Source organism: Glossina fuscipes, unplaced genomic scaffold (genome assembly GCF_014805625.2).
Source record: "Glossina fuscipes isolate IAEA_lab_2018 unplaced genomic scaffold, Yale_Gfus_2 112, whole genome shotgun sequence".
NCBI lineage: Eukaryota > Metazoa > Arthropoda > Insecta > Diptera > Glossinidae > Glossina > Glossina fuscipes.
In genome coordinates this window covers 1,083,036-1,109,557 of record NW_023998455.1, presented here as the reverse complement: position 1 = coordinate 1,109,557, position 26,522 = coordinate 1,083,036, and the positions used below count along the sequence as shown (strand labels likewise).

General features: G+C 34.3%; 2 protein-coding genes across 3 annotated transcripts; one reads left to right on the top strand and one right to left on the bottom strand.

Annotated features, from left to right (window-relative positions):
- The first annotated feature begins 1,022 nt into the window (after window positions 1–1,022).
- LOC119639554 (succinate dehydrogenase assembly factor 3, mitochondrial) lies at window positions 1,023–2,220 on the top strand. The gene is made up of 3 exons (XM_038036998.1): window positions 1,023–1,104; window positions 1,167–1,276; window positions 1,351–2,220. The coding sequence occupies exons 1-3, from the start codon at window positions 1,023–1,025 to the stop codon at window positions 1,543–1,545; spliced, it is 387 nt and encodes a 128-aa protein (XP_037892926.1). The 3' UTR covers window positions 1,546–2,220.
- Window positions 2,221–3,363: 1,143 nt separating this feature from the next.
- On the bottom strand, window positions 3,364–26,522 carry LOC119639162 (ras-like GTP-binding protein RhoL). Of its 2 annotated transcripts, none has more exons than XM_038036410.1 (3): window positions 26,355–26,522; window positions 5,295–5,557; window positions 3,364–4,045 (listed from the first exon to the last, which is right to left on the bottom strand). In XM_038036410.1, the coding sequence occupies exons 2-3, from the start codon at window positions 5,526–5,528 to the stop codon at window positions 3,722–3,724; spliced, it is 558 nt and encodes a 185-aa protein (XP_037892338.1). In that variant the 5' UTR covers window positions 5,529–5,557; window positions 26,355–26,522; the 3' UTR covers window positions 3,364–3,721. The 2 variants fall into 2 exon arrangements, with proteins under 2 accessions (XP_037892338.1, XP_037892337.1); XM_038036409.1 differs by lacking the exon at window positions 26,355–26,522 and adding an exon at window positions 26,279–26,335.

Genomic DNA, 26,522 nt, shown 5'->3' with positions numbered 1-26,522 from the left:
CATGAAAAATCTTTATGGAGTCGGATTCAAAAAAGAGAACCAAGTTTTTAAAATGTAATTCCAATAATTTTTATGCCAAGTTATTATAATGAACAGATTATCAGTATAAAACATTAACAATTAGATATTTTTGGTTTATAAAGATTTACATTACATGAGATGGTATCAATAAAAAGGTATCCTCTTTCCAAGTTGGGTAAGGTGGACTTATTTGCCAATTTTACATTACGAACTAATTTTCAGCGTGAATTATTGAAAATTATACCTACATCACTTGTGGTTCAGGGTATATTAAGTAAGCGCAGAAAGATTTAAGATGGACGCATCTTTTATTATACGAATCTGTCTGTCTGTCCGTCCATCTGCCCGTCTTATGACTGTCCACGTAAATTTGAGCTCAAGCTACTGGTCGCAATTTTGAGATATTTTAATGAAATTCGACATTCGAAGAATCTTTTTATAAAAACAAAAATATTAATTTCATAGTGAGAAAACGTAAGTACCTTACGGATTAACTAATATTTACTGTAGTGTTATTGCTCACTAACAATCGCTATTGCTTGCACCATGCAGACGTGCTATATGCAGTCTTAGGTTTAATAATAAAAATACATAACAGGTATAATTCCCATAGCACCTGAATATAAGAAATCCCAATAATCACAAAAATTAAAATTGCAAGAACAAAATCTAAATAAATTAATCAATCGCCATACGAAAGTTTTGTTGCCTAAACTACATTATTTACGATCCATTTTTTTTTTTTTTTGTTTGTTGAGTAAATATAGACTAACCCAATAGATTTGGTGCTTATATGTCCAAAATATGTACGATGCAAAGGCATTCTTTCTGTTTAACACTTTAGTTCGCTTTCATTCACATTATTAGTCTAGATCGTAACAAAAAAATTGACCTTTCCAACACTACCATGAAGAGAAGCTGGCATATGTTGACATATTTTGACAATAAATAATGTTTTTACATGTTGTTTCGTTTAAAGCGTTATTATTAAACATTGAATTATGTCTAAACTTATAATAGATCAATTAACGCATCCCCAAAAAGTACGTTTATTATATAAAACCGTTTTAAGACTACATCGAGGTAACAATTAGAAAAACAAACAGAAAAAGAAACCAATCTTAAATTTTCACTTAAAATCGAAGGATTGCCGGAAGAATTGAAAGAGTTGGGTGATAAATATGTAAGAGATGAATTTCGGAGACATTTAAAATGTTCGCCAATGGAAGCGCAATTATTTATGACAGAGTGGGCGGTGGGTTTTTGACTAATAATTTTTCACATCTTCTATTTGACTTTATTATTTTCTTATCTAATCTCTGCCTACAGAAATATGCCGCTACTATTACCAAACAATTAGGTATTAAAGGCAAGCCTTTTGGTAAATTAGGCGACGAATTGGATGCTGAATGTGTGGAAATGTTAAATGACGATCAAGTCGTTCAGTTATATGAATTAATGTTGGCCGCTAAAGGTTTGGAAGGTGATGTCATCACAGCAGAAGATCTTAAAAAAAAAAAATAAATACAACTTAATAATTGACAAATCTTTTGTTATCAATTGTTTTTGCTTTTTTTAGTACTTTAGATATAAGACGAATACTATTTTCCGTTGCAATCCGTTGCGATGTCTCAGGACCGAATTTCATAGAAAATGCGAATTATCATTTTCGAAATCTCTCTAAAAGCATTTTATATAAGAATCATGACTTTCTTAGAGATATCAGAGTCACATTTAGCGTAATCTTATTCACCAAAAATTTCATAACTGTTTGTATAACTCGGACGCCATAACACTTCATTGAGTGAAAGCTTAGAAATTAAACTTTTATCGTTTATGTTGAGTTTCGAATCTCACGACGGTAAGAGTTTACTTTGGTTATAGCTATTGTAAGTGATTGGCCGATAAATTTATAAATCTAGGCTAGGCAATACAGCCCCTGCTTTTTAATCTGCGGCCGGTTTATGGCAGCCAACGCCGTACAAACACGACTGTAATTTTAGCAGGTTTTGCGTCGATTATCGGTTCGACGCGTCGAGCAGCGATTATGCGACTTTTGTCAGTGTTAAATGAAAATTCATCCGATAGTGAACTTGACGCCGCATAGTATATAAGAATTATCTAATCCTATTCCAAAATGTTGGAAAGGGCTATACAAAGAAGTAAATTCAGCTTTTTTTCGAGAATGGAAGCTTCAGTACTTGACAAAAGTAATACCGGGATGAATACAGTAACAATATATAATAATATGTGGACAGTTACCAGACGGATAGACGGACAAACAAGCTTATCGATCAGTATAATAAATGGCCAATGTTTCTTAAGTCCTTCTGCCATGGACATCTGCTCAAACATCCGCTTGATGTATCCTGTGCGACAAGTAGTAAACATATATCATCGTTCGGAAGATAATCATTTTGCACCGGCTTTGGAAAAGCTTTTGCTTCAAAAACAACTAAAACTAGAAGTATTTTGTGTTTCATATGACTAGTTTATTAAATTTATTAATTAAAATATGATTGCATACACCTACATATATAATTATGTATATCCTTAGCTGAAAGTACAAAGGGTTTAACTATTAAGATTGTCGAATCACATAGGCAATTAAATTTAAATGAATAATTGTTCAAAATAAAAAAAAAAAAATTTTTTTCATTTTAAAAATTTGATTATAAATTTTCAAAAATGTTACTTACACCCTTTTTACTTATAGGTAACGCTGCGTAATGCTTTATTGCCGTAATAAACTATTTAAATTATTATTATTATTATTGTTATTATTATTATTATTTTTAATTTAACTGTAGAATATAATTATTTACTCGTTTTTATTTTATGAAATATAATTTTTTCTTTATTTTTTAAATTTAAAAAAAAATGTAATTTTTTTAGATATATAAAAATATCTTTTTTTTACACGCGTAGCTTAATAACAACAAATATTAGGTTATGTAAATACATTCATTGCGCCGCAATTGGTTGCTTCAAAAAAGATATCGGATGCGTTAAATTTCCCCGAGATATCAGGTCTAGATAACATGGATCGTGAAATTTGAATGATGTAAATTTCAATTGTTTAAAAGCTATCGTTTAAAGAGGTCGATGTGGAACGGGGAAAAGAATGCACCTGAAGCTATGGAAGAAATGATGTAGTTGGCTTGGAGTGGAACTGCAGTAACCTGCGAAACGCCTGGTGATTGACAGATGGTGGTAGAGTTAGGGGAAAATATTTCTGCCTTAAAAACGATGAAATTTGCGTATGTCCGTCCGTCCGTCTCCATCCACTTATTCAGATTCAGTTTCGGTTCATAAAAAGTGAAGATGTGTGGAACTGAGTCGATGGGGAGACTATTTCGTCTTCAAACCGGCAAGTGTCGAGTGTCATAAGCCCCCCATAATGGTGGTATATTTCAAGTAAAATTGAATTTGATCAAAAAAAGCGGAACGAATTTATTTACACACCTAATATAAACAACTTTGGTCAGGTTTTATATGTTTTGATTATTTTATATGTTTCGATTACAAAAAAAAAATTAAAATATTTTTCAATTTTCTGAGCATTTAACAATAAGGAGAAAAGAATTTAAATCGAAATAATTAAATGTAATAAATATACATGCACATCAGATATGAGACGTTAGACCCAACAATTTACGAGGCCTCGAAGAAAAAAACGTAGAAGTAAACTATTTAGAGACTATAGCACCACACATTGATGCGGTTTATTTTTCGGTTTCTTTTCCACAGCTCGTACTGCCTCTTCAAAGACGGTATTCAGATGAAGTTTTTTCTTAGCCGAGCACTCTACTAATGAGTGAGCATGAATTTCTTTGCGTAAACGTCGTCCTTCGGTTGTTGTAACAAATTTCTCGGAATTCGCTATACGTAAATCGAGTTTAGTACCCACCAGCACTACCGGTACGTTATTGGAAAAATGACGTATTTCGGGCCACCATTTACTCTTGATGTTTTCAAATGAAGCGCGGCTGCTAATCGAATAGCATAATAGGAAACAATTAGTCTGTAAGGGAGAGAAATAAAAAAGGTTCTCTTTTAATAAACATATTTTTTTTTTCAAATTGAACTGTACTGCTTATTAGATAAAGAATTGGAAGGACATTTGAAACATTGCTACATATATATAGACAAAATACGATCGAGTTGATCTATTTTAGATTGATTTTAAATATTAACTAATTTAAGCTTAAAACTGTTCCCTTACTTTCTTCCTACTCTGTCATAACAACTGTGGAAGATTACAAAAGGAGTAAAAAGACTGTAACGAGCCACGACCTACTACAAAATCCCCTACACTACCTTACAGTTATTTGTACCTTCCTCAGTATTCCTAGCACTCATGGGTCCTTTGGACAAAGTTCATTCTGCTCGTATTATTTCATTTGTGGGGCTATCCTGTCGAAGTGAGGATCAAGAAAGAACGAAAATGGCGCTGGTCGTTACCTGCAGACTTACTATGTTGCAAATTAGTTTTATAATTGGTTTCGAATACGATAACTTGGAAATTTCTAAATCACATGTGAAGCACTATAGCTCCTACACCATCTTACAGTCATAAAAAGTGGCCCGATTCGAACCATTTTCGGTAACATTTGTCTTTAGGCCACCAGTGTACCAAACTTCATCAATATATCTTCAAAATTGTGATCTCAAGGTTGAACACAAGAACATGAGAGGGACAGACGGACAGAAAAGCTTAGAATTACTTTCTTAGTCGATTGGTAAAATAAAAGGTCGGTCTATCTCAATTCCTTTTAAGTGTTGCACAAATCTAATATACCCTTATACCGTGTACTAGCCTAATATACCCTAGTTGAGCATAAAAATGTGACCCGCCCCAAAATGCTAAGGAAATTAGAAATAAATTTGAAGAAAAATAGTTTGTTGGCAAAGAAAGGTGCAGCGGGGTGTGATTGGTGATATTAAAGGAAGAGACGAAAATGCGTTCGTTGTTACTAATACCCTCGACTACGGTTGCCTTATTCTCTCCGTGCAAAGGGGATTAAAACAAATTTATCAAAAGTATTGTCCATCGCCAGCCGCTATGTTTACCAGCTTTCTGACCAAATATTCAGTGGGCTGCTTAGACAGACAAGATTGATATCATTGTTATCCGGAACGAATGATATTGGGTGAATGCATTGGAAAGTGAACTGCGTTAGGGTATTTAAAGGTGGATCGTGGCCCGTTATAATGCTTTTACTTGTTGTTTATAAAAAAAAAAAAAGAATGAAACTTGTGTTATATCTTACGTTTGGATAACTTAAGGGTCGTAGTCGTTCGTAATCCTCTTGCCCGGCTGTATCCCATAAAGTGAGGCTGTATTCCTTTTCATCGACAGTTATAGTGCAGGCATGATTATCGAAAACGGTTGGTATGTACTCCTTTGGAAATTCATTTTGTGTGTAGGTTATGAGCAGGCACGTCTTGCCTACCATACCGTCACCAACTATAGTGATTTTCAAGGGACGCAGGCTGTTGGACATTGTTTTTTTTTTTTTGAATTTTCGGATCGCTATGAAAAAGAAAGGAAAATGAAAGAAAAAAGAAAATTAAAGAGTTTTTAAAACACATGTTCTCGAAGATATTGCAGATAATTTTTTTGTTTTTCTGTTTTTTGAACATTAAACGGAAGTCTTTTTGTAACTTTTAAAATAAGTCGTGAGATTTGTTTTTGCTTTTTTTTCTTCTTTTTTTTGTGTTTTTTTTTTTGCTCTCATTCCTTGATGAATTGTTATGCATTAATGTTTTTGTCGTTTAATGACCTCTCCTTCGATTTTTTTTGTCTTCACTAGCGGAAAATGAAGGCATATTAACATCTTTGTTATGTGTGTAATGTTCAAGAATACGTTTCATGCAATATATATAGTGCATATATATTAACGAGTCTAAAAAGTATTGCGCCTAAAACAAATATAAGAAATAAACGTGAGATTTTCACTTCAGTTAGCCCGGTTTGTGTATTCATATGCTGCCTATAACAAAAATTACAATCAAAAGCAAAACTTGAAGTCGCTTGGCTTTAGTGGATGGGCGCAATTCGCCTGCTGCATTAATTTAAATCTAAAGCAGATTATCGACACTAAGCCTTCCATCTCTTAAGATTTTTTCAATATAAGAACTGGCCCATAATATAAAAATGAAAAACTGTAGTTTCCGTCATAGAACAAATATTGAATTTAGGATTGATGCAAAGTTTTAGATAAACAAATTGCGGCCCATGAAGTAATATATCCATTAATTTTTTTTTTTGCCATTTCCTCTTTATGATCAATCATTCAGGAGATGTTCGCTATTCGTGTAAGAAGAAGAAGAGAAGACAGAGAAAGATAAAGGGGCCGCAGCTAATCGAACACTTACACCCACTGTACCTACAACCACTGTAGGCACTACCTCACGGAAATTTGAATCCGCGAATACTGACTTGTTGGTCACGGTTCTTATATGCTCGGCTATTCTTGCGAACTTGAAGGTGGAAGATATCAAAATTATACCTCTAGGTAAATATTGATATTTCTCTTATTCGATTTTTTCATATGTTCCAAAAAGAGCATATGAAGTTAGCCTTTAAAAGCAGACTCAAGTTGTCCTTGTTCCCTCGTTTGTCAATTGAAATCACGATTATCATCTGAAATCTTAATTGGAACTAACAAAAGTCTGCCTTAAATTGTCTCTCTTAATTTTTGTTGAGACGATTTAAAAAATCAAACCAAGTCGTTTATAGATTCGATAACAATTAGTAAGAAACTCATACTTAATTATTAGCTGTTTGCGTTATAAGTTTTGTTGTAAACCGCGGATGTCTTCAGCCAACAAGTCACCTAATAAGGTGAACAAGATAAAATGTCGAAAATTATTCTGCTCAATCTTAACTTGTCCATCTAAAAATGAGCAAAGATCAATGTTGCCTATATAAAATGATAAGTGATCAAATGTTGAATTTTTCATTTATTTTCGATAATTCACTGAAACCTTCTAAAACTCCTTAATGCTGATCTAGTAGTAATGGACAGGATAGCTTTATCACCCTGGGCTAGGATAACATTGATATTGGGTTCATAAAATGTATTATGGTGGGTATACAAGATTCGGTCACAGCCGAGTATAATTTGCTTACTTCTTTTTTATTTGAGAATTTTTTTTTTGTTTTACTTTTTTTAATATTTATTCGCAAACATTTCTCGTTCACAAGTTGTTACAAAAATGTTGCATAAGTGAAAATTATCAAATTGCTAATTATTCGTTACTGCTGTCTTTATTTCATAAAATTTTTTTTTGGTTTTTTTCTTTTAAATATTTTTCGCAAGAATTTGTAAACTTTTTTATATATACTTTTTTTTTCTCGCTTTATATACATATGGGCACATAATATCATTTATGGAATAGTTTTGCAAAATTGATAAGAAAATGTATTTAAAAAGTAAATATATTTTTTTTTAAAAGGATAACTGTACTTTATATATCTAGTCAAATATCAAAGTATGTTAGTATAAGAATTAAAGATTTTATAAACGTATGGTGTTCGTCACACACGTTCAACATTACTCTTCCATCGTTTTAGTGATAGTCAATCCTATTGCAAAAGAATAAAAACTAAAAACTTTATGAAATGTTTTGGCAGGTACTGTACACAATTTAAGATGACACGGTAGCAATTTGCTTATATTCCAAAATGGGTTGCATCCTTTATCTAATTCTTATCGTTACTGCACTGTATTTTACTCTGCGTTCTGGACTTGAAAATTTTATTCTTGATTAGAGACGTGTAATTAAGAGCGTTTATATAGTTGACCTGTTGACGATAACGGTTTCACTGTCTTCTACAAAAATTTCTGATTGAGTACACGGTTGAAGAAAGCAAGTCTTACAAAAATTTTTGGCCGCTGCGAAAATAGTCCGCTTACTTCAGTAGACGAGTACAGAAAGTAGTTTTACTCGGTATTTCTCTTGCAAATGGATAGATCATGGCGGTGGGAGGGGGGGGGACACATTTATTATGCATTCTCTATATAAATAAGGAGATCATATAGGCCATATGTGGGTTTCAATGGCGTGAAGTAGGCGAACAACTTTCGTTTGGTATTCTTCTCATCAATATGCAGCTCCTTTTACGGCCGTGGAATGTGCGAAATACTTTCACTATACACACTTCTCACAAATAGAGATATCGTACGCAGCATATTTATGCATCCCTGCCGGTCTGTCGTAGTAGATCGTTCATGGGCCAGATGTTTATCACTTGACATAGATCGATAGACCATCTACGGCCTGGCAGTACCTAACTTACTTTTGCTAGACATCGTCCTGCCAAATGGGTAGATCGTACAGGGCACACGTAGATACCAGCATCTTGGAGGAGAAGCATTATTTTAATTTGACATTATTGCCATAAATTACTGCATTTCGCACGGATAAGGGCGAGCCCATCTTTAACCGTTTTCAAAGGATGCTTCGAAAACTAAGTGGCCTACGGCTTGAATTAAGCAATGCTTTATTTGAAATTTGCATTTGAAAGTTTGCTTTGTCTCAAAAATTCGCCTACAAGGCATTACTCAATAAGTTCGCAGGATGACATATAGAGGTTTTCTTTTCTGACGGATTTATACGATTTTTAGATAGCAACAATTTTTAAATAAAACACGCCAGCGTTTTATAACAATCTTTAGACGAAATATGTCAGCGTTTCATGATATTCCGAATACTAGTTCAGAAGTTACAATTGATTTAGTGATACTATTTTTCCAATTTTCAAAACAATCTCGATTTCATATCCAGCATTAGCAAAATAATTGTAACTTACAAGCTAATGGTCGAAGATGTCGATACTTTTCGTTTGAAGGGTGGTACTGCCTGAACATCCTATGAATTCATTGATAGTTATGCTGTATTTGTTTGTCATCCTATGATCTTATTGAGGGAAGTATATGTAGCAAATTAAGATTTGCGATGGTTTGCCTGGCGGTGTCAAGAAGTAAAGACGACCTATATATCTGGCGATTGGCGTTGAGACTAACCGCAATTTCTGGAAAATTGAACAGATAGAACGACTAATAAAAGAGAGAGTGGAAGCGATAGATAGGAAGAGAGAGAGAGAGAGAGAAAGAGAGAACGAGGAGAAGTGGGTGGGCGAAAGAAATAGAGAGAGGAATAGGTAAGGGGATTAACACAAACATCCGAATTACATCTAGTGAGAAGTGCTTACAAGCAGAGAATTTGCCGCAGCAAAAAGCAATTTAATCTGGATATTCTAAAAGAGAAGCCGAAGAGAAGTGTTCAAGCCTTGTTAAATCGAAGCTTGTGTATACGATTTCTTTATAAATAGTTCTTCTAATCTACTTCGCAAGCAGAAACACGCTGTTCTAAATTTACAATCTAATCCAACCTGAGAAAGGTTAGCACATTGTACTGGAGAAGAACTTTTGCGTAAAAATACTGTCACGCAAATCTCACATTTGAGAATCTTTTAACAAACCAAATTCTAAAGTAAAGGACAACGAAACACAGATGAACGACTCTTTACCCGGCTTATGCAAACGGTAGTTGGCGAAAAGATTACAAGAATTAGCAGAAAATTTGGGCGAAAAAGAGGCTAAGACAAAAATGCCGCGATGAAGTTAGGTCCGTAACTTGCTTGTAAAAGAGTATGTAGAGTATTGGTGCTGGCGAAGTCAGTCGTGTCAGGAGAGTTGAGTTGCAATACTCGAACGGACAAGACTAGAACAAGAATTGAAGCTTTCTAAATCCTCTAACTAATTTGTAAACAGACCGCTTAAGAATTGTAAATAAAACCTGTATTATCCTAAAAATCGCAATTCAGTGGTATGAACATAATCTCCAAAGGAGTCGAATAAAAACGTAAAATTTCTAAAGATAGTTTTAAGTTACAATACGTATTATAATTCATGCTTCTTCCTGATTGCGGCACGAGGATGCTTCAGCGTTTAATACTCAAGAACTACAGTAACTCGGGCATAACGTTTTTTTTTTTTTTTTCATTACATATTTCTCTATTATATAATATTTATCATGACTGTTAAACAAAACCCTGACCCGGCAGTGTTTAAATGATTTCAACAATATTCTAAGAATTTGTGTCAATTTTTTTGGATGAATAAACAAACAGATTGAATGTATGAGTTATCAGTTAAACACACATATGTATCGTTTTGTATAGTTTCATGGATTATATATTTATTTTAACTTTCACGACCTTACCATCAACGGTTTTTAAAATCAGCTTACAAAACAGGTTTAGAAAATTTCATTTTTTTTTTTTTGTTTTATAGTTTTTTCTGCTTTTTCGATCTTGCAATGAATTCTTTCCATTCAGACGTTTTGTATGAAGTAACAAGAATTTGAATTAATTGCTTGCTTTTCTACAGTGTTGTGCAAAAGTAAAGTTAAGTTTTATTCAAAAATTTTATTACAGTATATAGAAGTGAATTACGTTAACAGGAAGATCAGTCGTGTAACGTAAATTTAAAAACAACTGTTCTTTGCTCAATACCTTAGGCCCGTCGTCGGTCGCTCGCGATGTTATGGTGCCTAGCGAAGCGTCTGTTTATTTTTTAATACGTCCAGGGAAGCCACCTATTCACGTAACACGGTGACTGTTGGAAAAAAGGGGTGAAAGAGAAAGAAATAGGGAGATGATGGCATCAGCTTAGCCACACGATAAGTATTATGTCTTTATCGACTAAGCGCTCACTACTCAACTGCGATTGAATAAAATCCTACCGCAAACGTTGACTTGGTAGTTACGACTCTTACCTACTCGGTTAATCACTTGAGTAAAAGTAGAAGAAGTACAGCGAGAAGCATTTCGACCGCAATTAATGTTCTAAATTTTCTACAAAAACAGCTACCCGAGCATAGGGTGACAACTGTCGTTTTGAATTCGAATGTTAAAAAGACGATTACATCACAATAGATCATATACCGAACAGTTGGTTTTTGTGAATTCAATTCTGCATCATAGAAGGCTTTACATTGCTTTCATGGGGATCAAAAGCGGAAATTTTGAACCCGTTGAAATAAGTGCAATCGTCTTCACTAAACAAAACTATTGCTTTAAAACTATTTCCTCTCTCTTTGTAATTTTGGAGTGGAATCTAGGTAAGTTAGTTTGCCAACTCATTATTTGCAAAGGGGTGCAGGGATGCAGGGGTGCAGAGATGCAGGGATGCAACACATACGCATAGTGATAAGTTCATATAAAAACAGGGCGCAATTTTTGAGTTTTATGTGTCGGATGTTTAGTAGTCGGCCTAGTCCGACTATAATATTTTCACTTGTTTTCCATATAACTAATACAAGCACGTAATCAGAAGATCAGTATGCAGGCAATAGGTATTAAATCTTGATCTTATTGACTCGCAAACTTTCAGAGAATATCGTTACAAACTAGTATTTTTGTAGAGAATGAATGAATGTATGTATGTATGTAAGTGTTACAAAGGTTTTTCGGATATCGATGAACAACACTAATGTCTAGGTAAAACCACAGTAACTATGACTAATACATACAGTTATTTTGATAATATAACAAAAAAAGAGAAAAAAGAAAAAAAGAAGAATGCATCTCTTCTCCTCTGTCTCTTCATAGAAAATCAACTCAATCAAATATGAATCCAATGAATATTGACTTCTACACTATAAGCACTTTTCTACGGACTTGAGGAACGAGTTTATACGCTTTCGTGTAATTAAATCAAATAACTATCGATTTTATAGATTATGTGAAGATATTCCTATATATATATGTATATATATATATATATATATGAATAAAACGAAAAAATCTTTTATGAAGGAAAGAGTCATCAACTTTCAAGTTTGAATGACTCATGTTATGAGAGATGTGATTAATTGTGAATATGTAGCGTTTGTCAAACTCACTGTTTATGCGAATATAGGGTTTGGTTTCAATATATGTGTAGGATGTTGTCTTTCATTCTTTTTGCTTTTATTTTTCTTTATTTGAAATAAATCAGAAGCAGTTAATGATCACATTGCCACCTTACCCAACAAAAATAATATAAGTGGATCTAATTGAAGAACTAGAACGAAAGGCACAATCAATTAAACGCCAATTCCGATTAAGCAGAAACTTACGCCCTTGCGTGTCAAGGTTAAAAAATTTTGTTCATTCGATTTTTATAAAGCTCTGGCAAATGTATATATAGAAAATCGTTTTAATTTTCTGCTTAACTCTTTTCGCTTTAATCAAACTACCTACTATCGTCTTTCGAACAACCTATGTGCGGTTATCTTGTCCTTCGTTCCGAATATTCGAAAGCACATAGACGATACGCTCTCTTTCCTCCCTTCGCTAGCTAAGACTCTTCCTTCCATCTTGTATGTTGTAGTCCTTTTTTCCATTTTCGCTGCCCATAAAAAACGCTGCGCGGTTTTTCCTTCCTTCTCTACCTAAAAATTTTCCGTCCATGTCTGTACTTACAGTATACTGTAAACCTTTCTACCACATGTACTAACGCTATCCTATAATAGTTTTCTAGACTTTTTACTTATACTACACTATAATCCATCCTTCCACCTTTGCTGTGCAAATATGAGCAAGAAGAAGAATATTACAATTCTTATAACTGCTACAGATAGTAAGTTGTTGATGAAAACGTTCCAAGCGATTACTTGTAGACTGGTTTGGTTTGGATAAGCGGACTAGAATTATAGGGTTGATATCGCAAATCTTTGGCTTTACTTTTGAAAATTCGACAAATTGTAAGCCTAAGTTTATGACGCGAAAAATAATGTTGTTAGTAGATTCTGGTAACTTATTTATATATAGTCAGTCGGAACTTAACGCCTAAGACAAGGGAAGGGGGAGCGGCATGCTAGACATAGAAATGATGTCCTTGAAAGGAGCGATAAACGTGAGTGCCAACATATTGAAAAGCTTATAATCAATGAAAATTGTTCTATTTTGGAATCAGGCGCTCGTCTAAAGGGTAACCGTTATAGTGAAGTGCTTCTAATAGTAATATTATTGTAGCTATAGCAGGCAATTCTTGAGTCAGTAGTATTACCATAAATCTTGATCGCAAGACGGCCACTGGCCATCCAGCATATGTGTCGCGATATGCTGGCATCTAGAGTTGTGGTTTTCTAAGCGCTTCTCCTCAGCTTTGCTTAGCAAATTTGCGATCATCTTCTGTATGGATAAAAAAATGTTTTGCTGCTGGTTCTTCAACTCCAAAATGCGCTTATTTCACTTTTTAAATGACTTGTAATCTAACAGAAAGTCTTGCAAGCCAAGCTCCTGATTTAAAATTGTTTTAGGTTACTGATCAAAACGCAGTACCTTAGTAACAAATCAATCGCAATTATAAGATTTGAGATTTTTTATGCATAAAACCTTTTCATACACCTTGACTTGGTGCTTGCACTAGTCATGTCTTCATCAGAGCATTTAGTGCAAAAGCGGCTTAAGATATATTTCATGCTTCATGCGCTCATACTTAAGGTTATCTCTGAACGAGCTGTGCTATCAATAACTTAATTTTTTCTGTCGCTTGGAAGATGCATCTCGGTTTCTTATAAAGAAAGTAGTTCCGTGACTTCTAATGTCTTTTAATTTGTCCCAAACATTATGAACATTGGCTGCTATAACTGATCAGCTTGGCGATGTACTTTGAGTTTCTAGCTTGCAATTTTGCGGCTATTTCACCTTGTAATATAATCACTAGGTTTGGACACCGTACGAATACTTTCAGGATTTGCTTTTTGAGACAACTGAATGCGTTGTAGCAAAGTATCGTTTCAGTTCTTAAAGGTAGTTAAGGCCACCCTCGGCAAAGTCACTTAAGATGCAAATTCTCTTCATCATACCTAAGTCGTATCGTAACTGTTACTACATGGATGAGTTTGTTTTAACCTTTAATGTGAAGTAAAGTTGCTTTGGCTGAACTCGAGGTCGGATCAGAAATTTTCCGTAATATGTTGAGATTCCATGCTAACCTTGGCAGAGTGAAATCCCATAGGAAACTTAAACCACTTTTGCGATTTAACCTAACCACAGATACGTGTAGATGGATCGAACCTATAAGATAACAGTTTCGTCCAGATTTATGTTCTTGTGTAATTTCTTGCTAATGCTTTTCTTTAGTGATTATTTCCAGAAACTTCGTACATCCTTTAACCTAGCTTTCGGCTGTGCTCGGTTAACACAAACTAAGAAAGAAATGGTTTCACTTTGCAACAGAGTTGCCAACGTGCTCCTTTAAATCAACGAAGATTCTTTTCTAGAGAATTGCAGGCGGACGCAGTTTGCTTGTTCTTACTCAATTACATGTTTCAATTAAACATTGTTTCCGTTGCCACCCTAATATTGCTCGTCACTGTATACAAGTATTAAAGAAAAACCAGTCATTTTAATTTAATCGATTTGCTTTAGGTATGACCCAGTTTTGCTATGAAATTATGCTTTTTTTTTTAGAATCTTTTTTCACTTAAACTATTATTTCAAGCACTTGTTTATGAGTAGAAATATGAAGGAAAAAAAAAAAAAAAAAAAAAACAAAAATATGTTATGTATTTGCAAAGTATTTTCGTTAAACAATTGTTTTGCTTCGTAAGAAGTCATTAAAAGAATTCGTTTTTGTGTTTTAAATATCTCCTTGTATTGAAAGGCCTCAAGCGGGGTAAAGTAGAAAAATTAAATCTCTTTTTCATTTCTGCAAGCACATATTAATTGAACATAATCGTAATGTAACTTGTAGTAAAAACAATTGATGACAAGTGACGCGAGATCAGACGGTAATAGACAATAATTTCATTAGAGATTGATTTCCTTAGAGAAGTTGGTGCTCCTTCACCAATATATCTTTGCATAACAACTTTCTTTTATTTTCATTTTTTACACGACCAGTCTCTGGCGCTAGTTTCAAAGTATTTATAGCTACAAGAGAAGGGGGGAAATAAACGGGACGATATAATAAAACAAAGAATTGGTTGCGTACAGGGAAAATGAATAGCTATAAGTCCAAGATGTGAAATGCTAGAAAGGTAGTAAGTCTAAGTCGAAAAATTTTGGAGTTCTTCGCATTGTCGAACTTAGTTTCAGGCGTTAAGAGGACATGAAAATGTTTAGTGTGAAGAGAGAAAAACTTAAAGCTAATGATGTTTATTGGTTTATAGAAATGGGCCTCGGAGAAACCGTGAATATAAATGCGAATGAAGAAATTGATTTCGTCATGTCTGTCTATCTGTCCGTTTGGTAAACTCTCGACAGCAATATCAAAATATCCTTTGGACAACCAATTTTTTACTAATTACTCTTGACAGGCTATGTTACAACATTTTAAAAGCGATGTATGCTCACATTGCCCTCAATCCTAGCATTTCTACTTGAGTTTCTAATCTCTGTTTCTGGTGTGAAAATGATTTAAATCAGATCACGCGGCTGATAATTGACAAAAACTCGGTAAACACTTATGCTTTTTAGTTAACCTCAAATGGTTGCACAAATTCTTGCCCGATTTTGAAAGATGGGATTGTGCATGTACATTGTTGGTTGCTCCACCGCACTAGGATTCGCGCTCGTGAACATTGGCTTGGTAATAACGGGATTTTTTCTACTCGGCAGATCATGGAAATGGAAATGGCGAGCGTAAAAGGCCAATCGCGAGGCGAATTTCGGACGGGCCTCAATCTTAAAATTGCAAACAAGAAACTTTCATTTTATTTGGCATGAGCGCTTGCTCTCCGGAGAATGAAAAATTGGTTTGATAGACTTCAAAGTGGAGATTTCAATTCGGACGACATTGACGACGACAATCGGTGCAAGTGCAAGTGAAAGAAAATGGAAATGAACAAGTCAATCGCGTTTCGTCGATTGAAAGAAATAACTGGAACCATATGAATGCGACGAATTTTCAGATTGCTTGGTAAGCGACAATGAGATGTGGACAAAAACGTGCAGGCGAAAGTATAAGCTGGTAGTACATGCCATGAAGACGTGGCTACTTGTTTGAAGGGTAAACTATTCTTTTTTAGACGACGAAACAATCTGCGACAGTGTACCGTGGACAATCTTCTAGGTTCGACGCGACCATACGAGAAAAGCGTCCGTTTTTCGTTAAATGGAAAAAAGATATAATCTTCGACCACGACAACACTAGACCAGCAGTCTTCCCGTAGACAACGCAGCCTTCGCGATGGGGAATTCTCCAGCATTCACTGGAAATTGCGCCCGTTGTTGGTAAATATTCTCTCAGGGAACAGATTCAGTAACTAAAAAATGAATTTCGGAGAAACCGCCTAAAACTCGCGACGCTTTCTCGAGAAAGGTAAAGCTCTTTTTTCAAGAATAGAATCGACAAGCTTGCAGATCGTTGAAAGACAAATGGCAACTGTACGCTGTGTAAGTTGGGACAGAATATTCTCTAAAATGTCGCCTGTACTAATTTATTTTTGAATCGGGGAGGAGGAACGGGAAGTTTTTTCAATTTGACAATGTCCGATCACTTGTCGCAAAGTCTATCAGAACATACTTGGAAATATTGAAATGAAAATTGTTATAGGGTATATCCCCTGGACATTGCTTCCCCTGACTATCACTCCTTTCGATCACATGTCGGAAAGTCGGACAAAACATACGTGGAAACATTGAAAAGAGAATTGCTGCCCCAACCTGGCGTATTCTTCAGGTATTTCTCTCTTCGGTGTTACTTCTTTAAATCAATGGCGCACGAACTGACTGAACAGCCAGAAAGACGAAAATTGAACCAAAGCGGAGGTCGCTTCATTAGGATGAGTAGTTTTTGTGACACTGCATTCAGATGGGAGGAAGTAGTGGTCAGCGATGGACAATATATTGAATTGTAAACGTATAATCAGTTTTTTTGCAGTAAAGCCTCGAATGTCGAAAAACTAATGAACGGAACCAAAATTATACACCTATGCGTAACTTTATTAGTTAGTACCTACTCAGTTTTTTATATATATATATTTCTAATCTCTTCTTCACTTATTTCATTCACGGTTAACAAATTTCCATAAGATGGATAAGATAGCCCGATTATGCAAAATCTTCTGTGAAAATGCCCTGAAAAAACAATATATTTTTTCAAATCTATAAATATTTTTCCTTTTCATTTTTCGTTCGTTAATATTATAAAAAAAAAAAATAGGAATTTTTATTGCATTATAAACACTGCGTCTGTCTGAACAAGTTTTTATTTATTCATATTTTTCCTTAGTATCATTAAAATTTATTTTTAAATAAGTATTTTATGGAAAAATATTTTCTTGTTACTCAATTTTATTAATCAACTGAACAACACTTACTTGTGTGTGATTGCCACTCGTTTTTTTTTTTTTTTGTATATTAATTTAAAATCATTTTCTCTTTTTTCCATGATTTAAATTGTTGTTGGTTGTCATTGTGATTGCTTTACTATAATAGGTAACAGCAATGCCATGATTTTCAAGGCAGGTTTTATGCGCTTATTTACTTGGGTCGTTGTTTCCTTACTTACGTTTTAAAAGAAAAAGTCATTATATGTTTTTGACTCAATTTAAAAACAAGTAAGAAAGTAAATTTCTGTCTTGGGTACTCTCAATAATAAAAGGTCTTCTCATAACAGTATAGACGAGACGCCCTACTAAGATAAGATGCCTTTTCAATGGCAAAGTTAAGAAAACACATTCATTGCCATTGAAGTTTTACGCAGCATTGATCAATGATCGGTGAATCTGTTTGCATCATATAAGCATCATATAAACAGTCCGTCCATCTGTCATTCCATAGATAGATTTAAAAATCATTTCATTTCTGGGATTAGCAGCATTAATAACCAAATATATTCTAAATTATGAAATGAATTTTTAAATCCGTCTGTCCGTCCTCCCTTGGAGTAGAAACGACAATCGTTAGAGAAAGATTCTTGTGAATCTGTTTGCAAGATTAAGAATCAAATATTATCTTAGATTATGAATTGGGTTTTTCAATCCGTCCATGCGTTCAGTAAGTAACAATGGCGACCGTTTGAAAAAGATTTGTATGCAAAGTCAAGAATGAAACAGATCCGACATTATAAAGAGAGAGTTTTTCAATCCGCCCATCTATACGTCCATTCCGCAGCAATTGATTGAAAAAAAGTTTTGTTACCGTATGTGCAAGGTTAAAAATCCATCCGTCTCACCTGGCATGGCTACAATGTAATTTTGGCAACTAGATAGACCATAGGATATGCTTACGTTGGCGAAGAATTGCTAAACGGCCTGAAAATGGCCAAGCAAGGAGCAATAGTTAGAAAGTGAGCAGATTGACTGGAAGCAAAAGCTGGCAAGGTTAACTTGTAGATAATGGTTAAGCAAGAAAGAAATGATTACTTTGATTAAGAAGAGCTAGTTAGGTTAACCAGAAAGAAGCAAGAATGATGAAAAATGAAATCAGCGTCGAATAAATAATTTGCAAAGAGGTAGAAAGGGTTTAGATTGCCTAGGAAAGAGGAAGAAAGATAATGAAATATGGTTAGATCATAAGCGGTTAACAAAAATCTAAGCTAGGTTAGCTAAGCTAGGTAAGTTAAGTTAAATTGACGAGAATTCTTAAAACGGCTAGGGACGTGTAACCTGAGTAAAAAGAGACAAAAAGCATTAGACGCCCCTTAGGACTGAGTTAAGCTGCAAGTAAGTACGAAAACCATTTTCGTCATGGCGAAAAGCTTTTGCTCTTATGCGGTTCCTAAGATCAAAAAGGCTTGATGATAACGAATTGTTAGGGTCAAAAATATTTTCTTAAAAAGAATCGATGATAAGAGATAAGAAACGAAGTTAAGAGGAACTCATTAAAATACCAAGACACAGTCTTGATTTTATATAAGCAAAGCATCCTTTTAAAGAATGTTTACTAAGTTAATCTAAAATGATTAATAATGACAGCTAACCGCGGCATTTAATAAAGAAATTTAAAAGAGATTGTAAAGTAAATAAAAAATTTAAAAAAAAAGAAGGAAAAACTATCTTCACGCTTCACACTTTTTTAACTTTTATTGATTGAAAAAATTCTTTGTGAGTGTAATGACAATAAGAAATTATATGATTACATATCAATATTACAATAGCGAAGAGACGACACCCATGCATAGACATCTTTATTTACATTTGAACATATTAATGTGTTGTATAAGTGAGCGGAATGTGATATGACTGAGTTGTTTTAATGCGTTATTTATTATTTATTTATTATTAATACATATATATATATATATATATATATATATTTTAATTTATAATATTTTATATATTTCATTATTTCTTTCACTTTTATTACATTTTAAATATTCTTTTTACGAGCTTCTCTTCGATAACATTAAACTGAAACGATTTAAAATTCTGATCGACTTTGTTAAAGATAATGACAAGAAATTGAAATTTGAAGAGAGAAATACATAAAATAAGAGAATCTATCTATAAATGTATGTGCGTATGTGCATATACGTGTGGGTATGCGTGTGTATGATTGCCTTTGGTGTAGCTGTTATAGAAAAAAAAATTTTTATATTTTATAGAAACATTTATTTATAATAATGTGTAAGATAAACAACTTCCGTTTGCTTAGCTTTTAAAACTGCAAAAGAGATTTCCCACAGAAGAATGAAAGAGAACAAGAAAAAGTTATATTAATTATACTCAGTTCAAATCGTATCTTTTGATATCTATAACTACCACTACTACTACTACTACTACTACTACTATTAGTATGTTAGTGCAAATGTAACATGCTGCGAAAATGTAATCAGCGTGATCTGTAACTGTACCACACTGATCATATGCGGGACAGTTTCGGTACATAAATTGTTATTACACTAAACCTGGACAACGTACTTAACGCGACAGTTACACAACATAAATAACTGAAGAGCATCGGAAAAACATAACGAGGAGGAACAACGGTCTTGGAGTAAAATGATATCACACTTTATGTTATGATAAAAAAAAAAAGTTGCTGCGTAGCGTTATTGTGGAAGGTAGACAAGCTATTAGCCTCTCCGATCGACAGAATGATGGACAAAACAACTATCGGGGAGACAAACGAATAAGCAAATGGGAGGTCAGACGGACAGAAAGATTTTATAGGTCGACTGATCCGGCGTGAAGATGATTAATTAGCCAGTTGAAAAGATTAGTACAAAACTTTGACGGGGACGGACAGACCATCTGGCAAATAGATAGGAATATAAAGGAACGAAAAGCCAAGCAGCTGTACCCACAGATAGAATGATAACCCAGTAGAAAACAAGAAAAATTTCGAAGTTCTTCGCTTTGTCGAACTTAGTTTCGATCATTGCAAGGACTTGAAAATGTTTAGTGTAAAGAGAGAAAAACTTAAAGCCAGTGATCTTTATAGGTTCATAGAAATGGGCTTCGGAGAAACTCTGCATATAAATGCGAATGAAGGAATCGATTTTGTCTTGTCTGTCTATCTGTCCGTTTGGTAAAGTCTCGATAGCAATATCAAAATGTCCTTTGGAAAACAGATTTTTTATTAATTACTCTTGTAGGCTGTCATGTCGGCGGAATGGTAGACAGATAAAAAACACAGGTAGAAGAGAAGGCAGGCAGCGGCAAAGCTGAACAAAAAGACGGCTACAAGACAGCAGGGAAGAAACCACACGGACAGTCAGGGAGACAAAAAGAATTGCCGGCAGACAGGAGAACAAATATACGGATCAATAATCAGGAAAGCCTGCGGGTAATTAAACAAACAGTGAAGGTCAACAAACCGGTTGCCTGGTAAAGCGGCCTAGAGTGACAAATAAGTTTGGATAAAATGTTTAATGTGAAAAGGCAGTTAAGTTTGAAGGGAAGATTACTTAGTTCTTTTGGCGATAACACGATTTTTTACCCGAAAGATTATACAGGAGTAGACAGTAAGTAAGTTAGACAAAAGGATCAACAGAAAGAAACGATATTACACCGAACGGTGGACAAAAAGAGACAAAGCAACGCGGTCCAATATTCGGAAAACTAACGCGAAAGAATAAGAAAAGGAATCATAAAGATAAAAAAACTTGTCGTTAGATAGAGAGACAAAATTTTTTTCAGTGTTAATCTCAGGTGAATGTTTTAAAAATATTTTTTCAAATTCGACTGTTGTGGAATCTTTTAGGAATGAATATTGTAGCGACGGATACAAAATGGGACCAATTTTTATCGAGTAAAGTCCAGTGTATTCGTATGCAGGGTATTTTTGCTGTCGTACGTCAAGCTTTGCAATGGAGGTGATCTCGAAACGTGTGTGAAGAGATTCCCGCTGTTTTTATCTACATAAAAATAATTTGGACAGTGGATATTTTTGTTTGGCTTAACAACGCACTACAGTTTTGAAAAGTGGGTTTTGAAATTACTTTCTTAAGAATCCTTTAAGGAATAAAATCATTGTATGTTCCCTTTCCTTCTTACTCTAGGAATTGTCAAGTAGGTCTTGTGGTCTTATCGTATCGGCACAATAAGCCGAATAGTAGAATCACGATTGTCAAGTCAACGTTCGCAAGTGTGAATCACAGTGCCTTACTTGGTCTCAGCTATAGTGAGTAGTCTTTCTATTTCCTCACTTCTATCTCACCGTCACTGTGTCACACGGATAGAGACAATCTCTGAATGGTTGGTCACGTCACTTATCTGTGCTGCATTTACTTGGCGATGAATAAGTTTTCTTGTTAGTGGCAGAACAAACTTGTAATCGATTTCTTTATGTTTGTTTAGAAATTTTTTAAATATCATTGAGTAATCAACGAATGTCTGGATCAAAAAGTCTTTTATCGAACGAAGCGTAGATACAGTTAACTATACCTTAGACTATAGCGTACGTTAAGTTTGTTGGGACGCATGCGCGACGCGACTAAAAGTGGTTGAAATTGGACCATTTTTTCGACGAGTTCTCATATAGTGCCTTGCTTTGAATAACTGTGGAGTGGTGTAGTATATTTCATGATGAGTCGTGTCCTACTACAATGTTTTTACTTGTTTGGGTTCTATTTGATATTCTTGTAATTTATCGCATGCGATATCTATTTTTAATGTAAATAAACATTATTATCGATGTACGAATACATAAATCACACAAATAAATTCTAAGGTACTTTAAATTTTTTTCTTCATAATGATCGTAAACACTTTTAATCTAATCTTTTGTAAAGTGTTCTTTTTTTTCGTTCTCAAATATTTTATTGACACATATTGTCATTATAAAATAAAAAAAGTCTCTTCGTATTTTTATATCGCTCACTGATCTCCTTGTGAGGGCAAGACATCAGGCGTTAGATAGCGTATTAATAAAATAAATAAGAAAACAGAAATGCTTGTAGATGATATTCTTTAAACTCTTACTAATTAATTTATTACCTATATTAGGTCATAGAAGAAGTAATGTGCAATGCCAGGAATCCTCGCTGAAGTGAACGATACCAGCACTGTTGCGCTTGTCTTATATTGAATCGCTAAAGATCTTAATTAGTTCTCTATTGAGTTTTCAAACTAAAGTTTCGATCATTAAATGTTGTCCTCATCGCCGCCGATAACAATATTTGATATCATTTGCATTCGTTTGGGACAAATCCTGATCATAGCAATGAAGTTAGGTTTTTGTACCAGCTTGCGGCTTGCTTTAAGACCTATCAAAACTCTGGAATTGCATTAATTCTCTATACTACATCTGCACTGCATACGAAGTATAGTCAATAGTAGCAAACACTTTTTCTTTACATAACGTAATGTATGAAAACGCTATCGACTTATGTTCGTATCTCCTAGTTTCGCCTAATCTTTATAAGCGGTTTCTTATTTCTCCAATACCGCTGAGTTGTCAATTGCTTCAGCAAAGACGCGAACCACGCGTGAACCCAGTTCGCCTGCCAGCGCAGCCAAAATAGTAGCTACTTACGCTAGGCTATCTTCACGCCAATAAAGTGTGCGCTAGGTACGTTCACTTCGCTTCAGTAAAATGCGGACGACGCACGGTTGAGTAACTTCACGTCTGTAAAACGTGCGCTAGGCACGGTGGGCAAACTTCGCGGCAACAAATTGTGAACTACATACGCTGGGCTAACTTCACGTCACTAAAATGTGCGATAGGCTGACTTCAAGTCAATGAAAGGCGCGCTAGTCACGTTGGGCAAACTCGCGTCAGCAAAATGTGGACTACGTACACTGGGCTAAGTTCGCGTCAGTAAAATGTGAACTACTTACGCTGGGCTAACTTCGTGTCAGAAAAATATGGACTACGTACGCTAGGCTAACTCCACATTAGTGAAATGTTGGCCAACTTGGCGTCAGCGAAATGTGGGCTAGGCACGGTGAGCCAGCTTCGTGTTAGTAAAATGCGCACTATGCACCGTGGGCTAACTTCCCGACTTTTTTAAAAGGATGACATTTTTTCAATAGCTCGTACGTTATACAGACAGTGCGTATCTGAAAACTTTTCAAATCGTATCAGTGCATGATGCATATCTTCGCATGCATTCTTTTTCGTTTTTACTTAAATGGTTTCAATAAAATGGAATGAAATTATTATTAATTAACTGTTTTCATTCAATTAAGGAAAATAATTTACTTTTAATACAAAATACAAGAAAAAATTGAATAAATTCAAAAATAATTATAAACCATAGTTAAAATTACAATGTCATTAACTCAAAACTAATTGTGATAAATAGTACGGAGGAGGAAAGTGATATTTGCATTAAGGTGAACCTTGGATACCCAAAGAAATATGTATTTTTTGAACACATCATAGAGATTTTCCAAAAAAAAGGCACGTTTTTGACAGAAAAAAAAAAAAAAAAATTTGGACCGATTTAGGCCTCTCGATATCGGACAAACTTGATCGTGGTTTGAATTGGCCATAGGCCAATATATATAGTTCCATGGCATAAATCCTGTTCATAGAAAGAACTAAAGACTATTCAAACGATGGCCTTGTTCTATCTTTACCCGTTTCAATGGTCAGCTGACCTTTTTACATGAATTCAGGTCTTCTAGAATGACGCCGATTTTTGTCTTAAAAGGATTTAAGAAGTCATCAGAGAGGCTCAAAGTCAAAAGCAGCGCTGAACGAACAATAAACGAAATTCAGTCAAAGAGTTTTATATAAGCAGTACTAATACAAAAGGGTTCCTCGTCGATCTAGAAAATTGTAGTTGTTCGAACAAAGGATTTGGCGCTTGTGACTCAAAGGTTTTATAGAGATATAAGAGACATAAGAGAAGATTTTCGGAAAAGCAGGAACGCAAGAAGGGAGACTTGGTCTTTGCGTCAAACATTACAGACGAAGCCTGTAATAGGGCTGACAATCACTTGAATTTATGATCGCAATGTATTTTATTCGATAGTAAAAAAAGTGCCTGATATCTTGAAACTTACAGGCGGACAGGCGGCCAGACAGTCGTAGACTAAGAACAGAACGAAAAACTTTTCTGCATCAATCGATAAAATAAAAGATAGATCTATCTTAAGCCTTCGTGGATGTAACATACATCCGCAAAAACCTAACATACCCTGTACCGCAAAGAGTATAATTAATTAATTTTGAACTACATGGGTCTATATATTGGAACTCATTCCATATAAAATTTCTCATAAACAGTATGACCTTAAGACAAAGGCTTAATATTTAATATTTTACAAGACAGATGAACAGTAGAGAATTTGCTTTGCATAGATTTACTGATAGACATGTCAGGGTCATCATGAAAGGTAAGCCCTTATATGGAAAGAAAGTATAATATCTAGTTTTCAACGAAGTAAACTGAAAAATAATGAAATTTTTGGGAAGCAGTGGTCGAAGAAGCGAACCGGTCGTAACGTTGATATGGCTGAACTTATTCGAAGTGTTCAACTTTCATTGTTGCCATTGATGGATTATTCCCAATTCGACCAATAAGCAAACATCAAACCATTATTTTTTTAAATGTGCTCCTTTCACTTATTCTGAGCTTCTTATTATGCCGTTTCCACAAAACCTGCCATATAACGTGATGTAATTTATATATAACTTGTTCACTTAGTAACTATTAACCCTGAACTATTTGCCATATTTGGCCATCGGTTATGCTCGAAAGAAAAGCAGAAGGAGGAAAATGATAAGGACAATAAGGAACTCATTGTCTACTAATTTCCTGCATTTCGGCACATCAAAGCAATCAAGCTGGTAGCAGTTTTGGGCGACTTTTTCGTGAGCTGCTAAATTCTCATTCATCTCTCGGTCGATTAAGTTAACAGCTCTTATATGTTTGCACTTTTTGAATTGCTTCATTTTTGCAGGTATATCTTTGAATTAATCGGATTTATTTTTAAATTTCAATTAACCTAAGAACACATGTCACAGACTTCAGGAGTTTTGCCTCAATTTTTAATGCATTAGAAGAATTTTCTTAGTAAACGAAAGATGGACAGAGGCATAGGCATAAATTAAATTTACTTGGAATCTGATTCTACATACATGCAGTTTTGGGTGCTATACAAGATCTCAAGAACTTAATGCAACTCCGTCCTACTCTACTAGGGAACAAGAATATATTAAATTTGCACAGAGGGTATGCAAAATCTAGCATAACTTATTACAGATTCGCCGATTAATACAGAATCACTTTTTGCATCGATTTAAGCTTTTCCGTCCGTCTGTCCGTCTTAAGTTCAGGTGTTCAATCTATAGAGAAATTTGGCGCGTTAAAGTGTTTTGGGCCAAAGGGAATGGTTCTGATCGGATCACTTTCGGAATCACTTCTTATATACCACACCTCTTTGAAAAGTCGTTACATGAATATTTGCGGAATGGTGTAGGGCATTTATTTAATGGTGAGCCGGAGCTTACTATAAGGTTTTTATTTGTTTTTATACGTTTTTTAATTTTATTATTGTTCACACAAACTTTTACAATAATAATGTTTTAATCAGAGAAGAGAAAAAGACTAGATATAATAACTTAATAATACGATTGCTGCGTATATAAAATTACTTTCAATAGCAATGGGAAAAACAAAAAAAAAAAGTTAACTAGAAAAATTCGTTAGAAGTTGAATACGTGTTTTGATTAAAAAAAAATTATAATAAATAAATAATAATATATTCGAAAAGATATATATTTATATATATTTATATATACATGTATATATATATAATATATAAAATTCGCCTTAGAAAGCATAGATCGAAATCTCTATATATGCACATTAATAGAATTTTTTTATAATTTATTTATAAGGCGCAGTACTTTTTAGGCAAGCTAACATTTCAGTATCACATATAAAACCACCACCCACTGCTGCAAGGTCACATTGTGTACATACGTGAATATCGCTCTCTATCTCTTTCTCGGAATTCTTTTAATTGAAATTGAAATCACTAACAAATTTCTCTGGGGCTATGTTAAGCGATTTGCATGTTTTTCATTTATTCGCACTTTACTCAATTAATAAAATTAATCATAAACACTTGATAATTAGTAAATTTTCAAT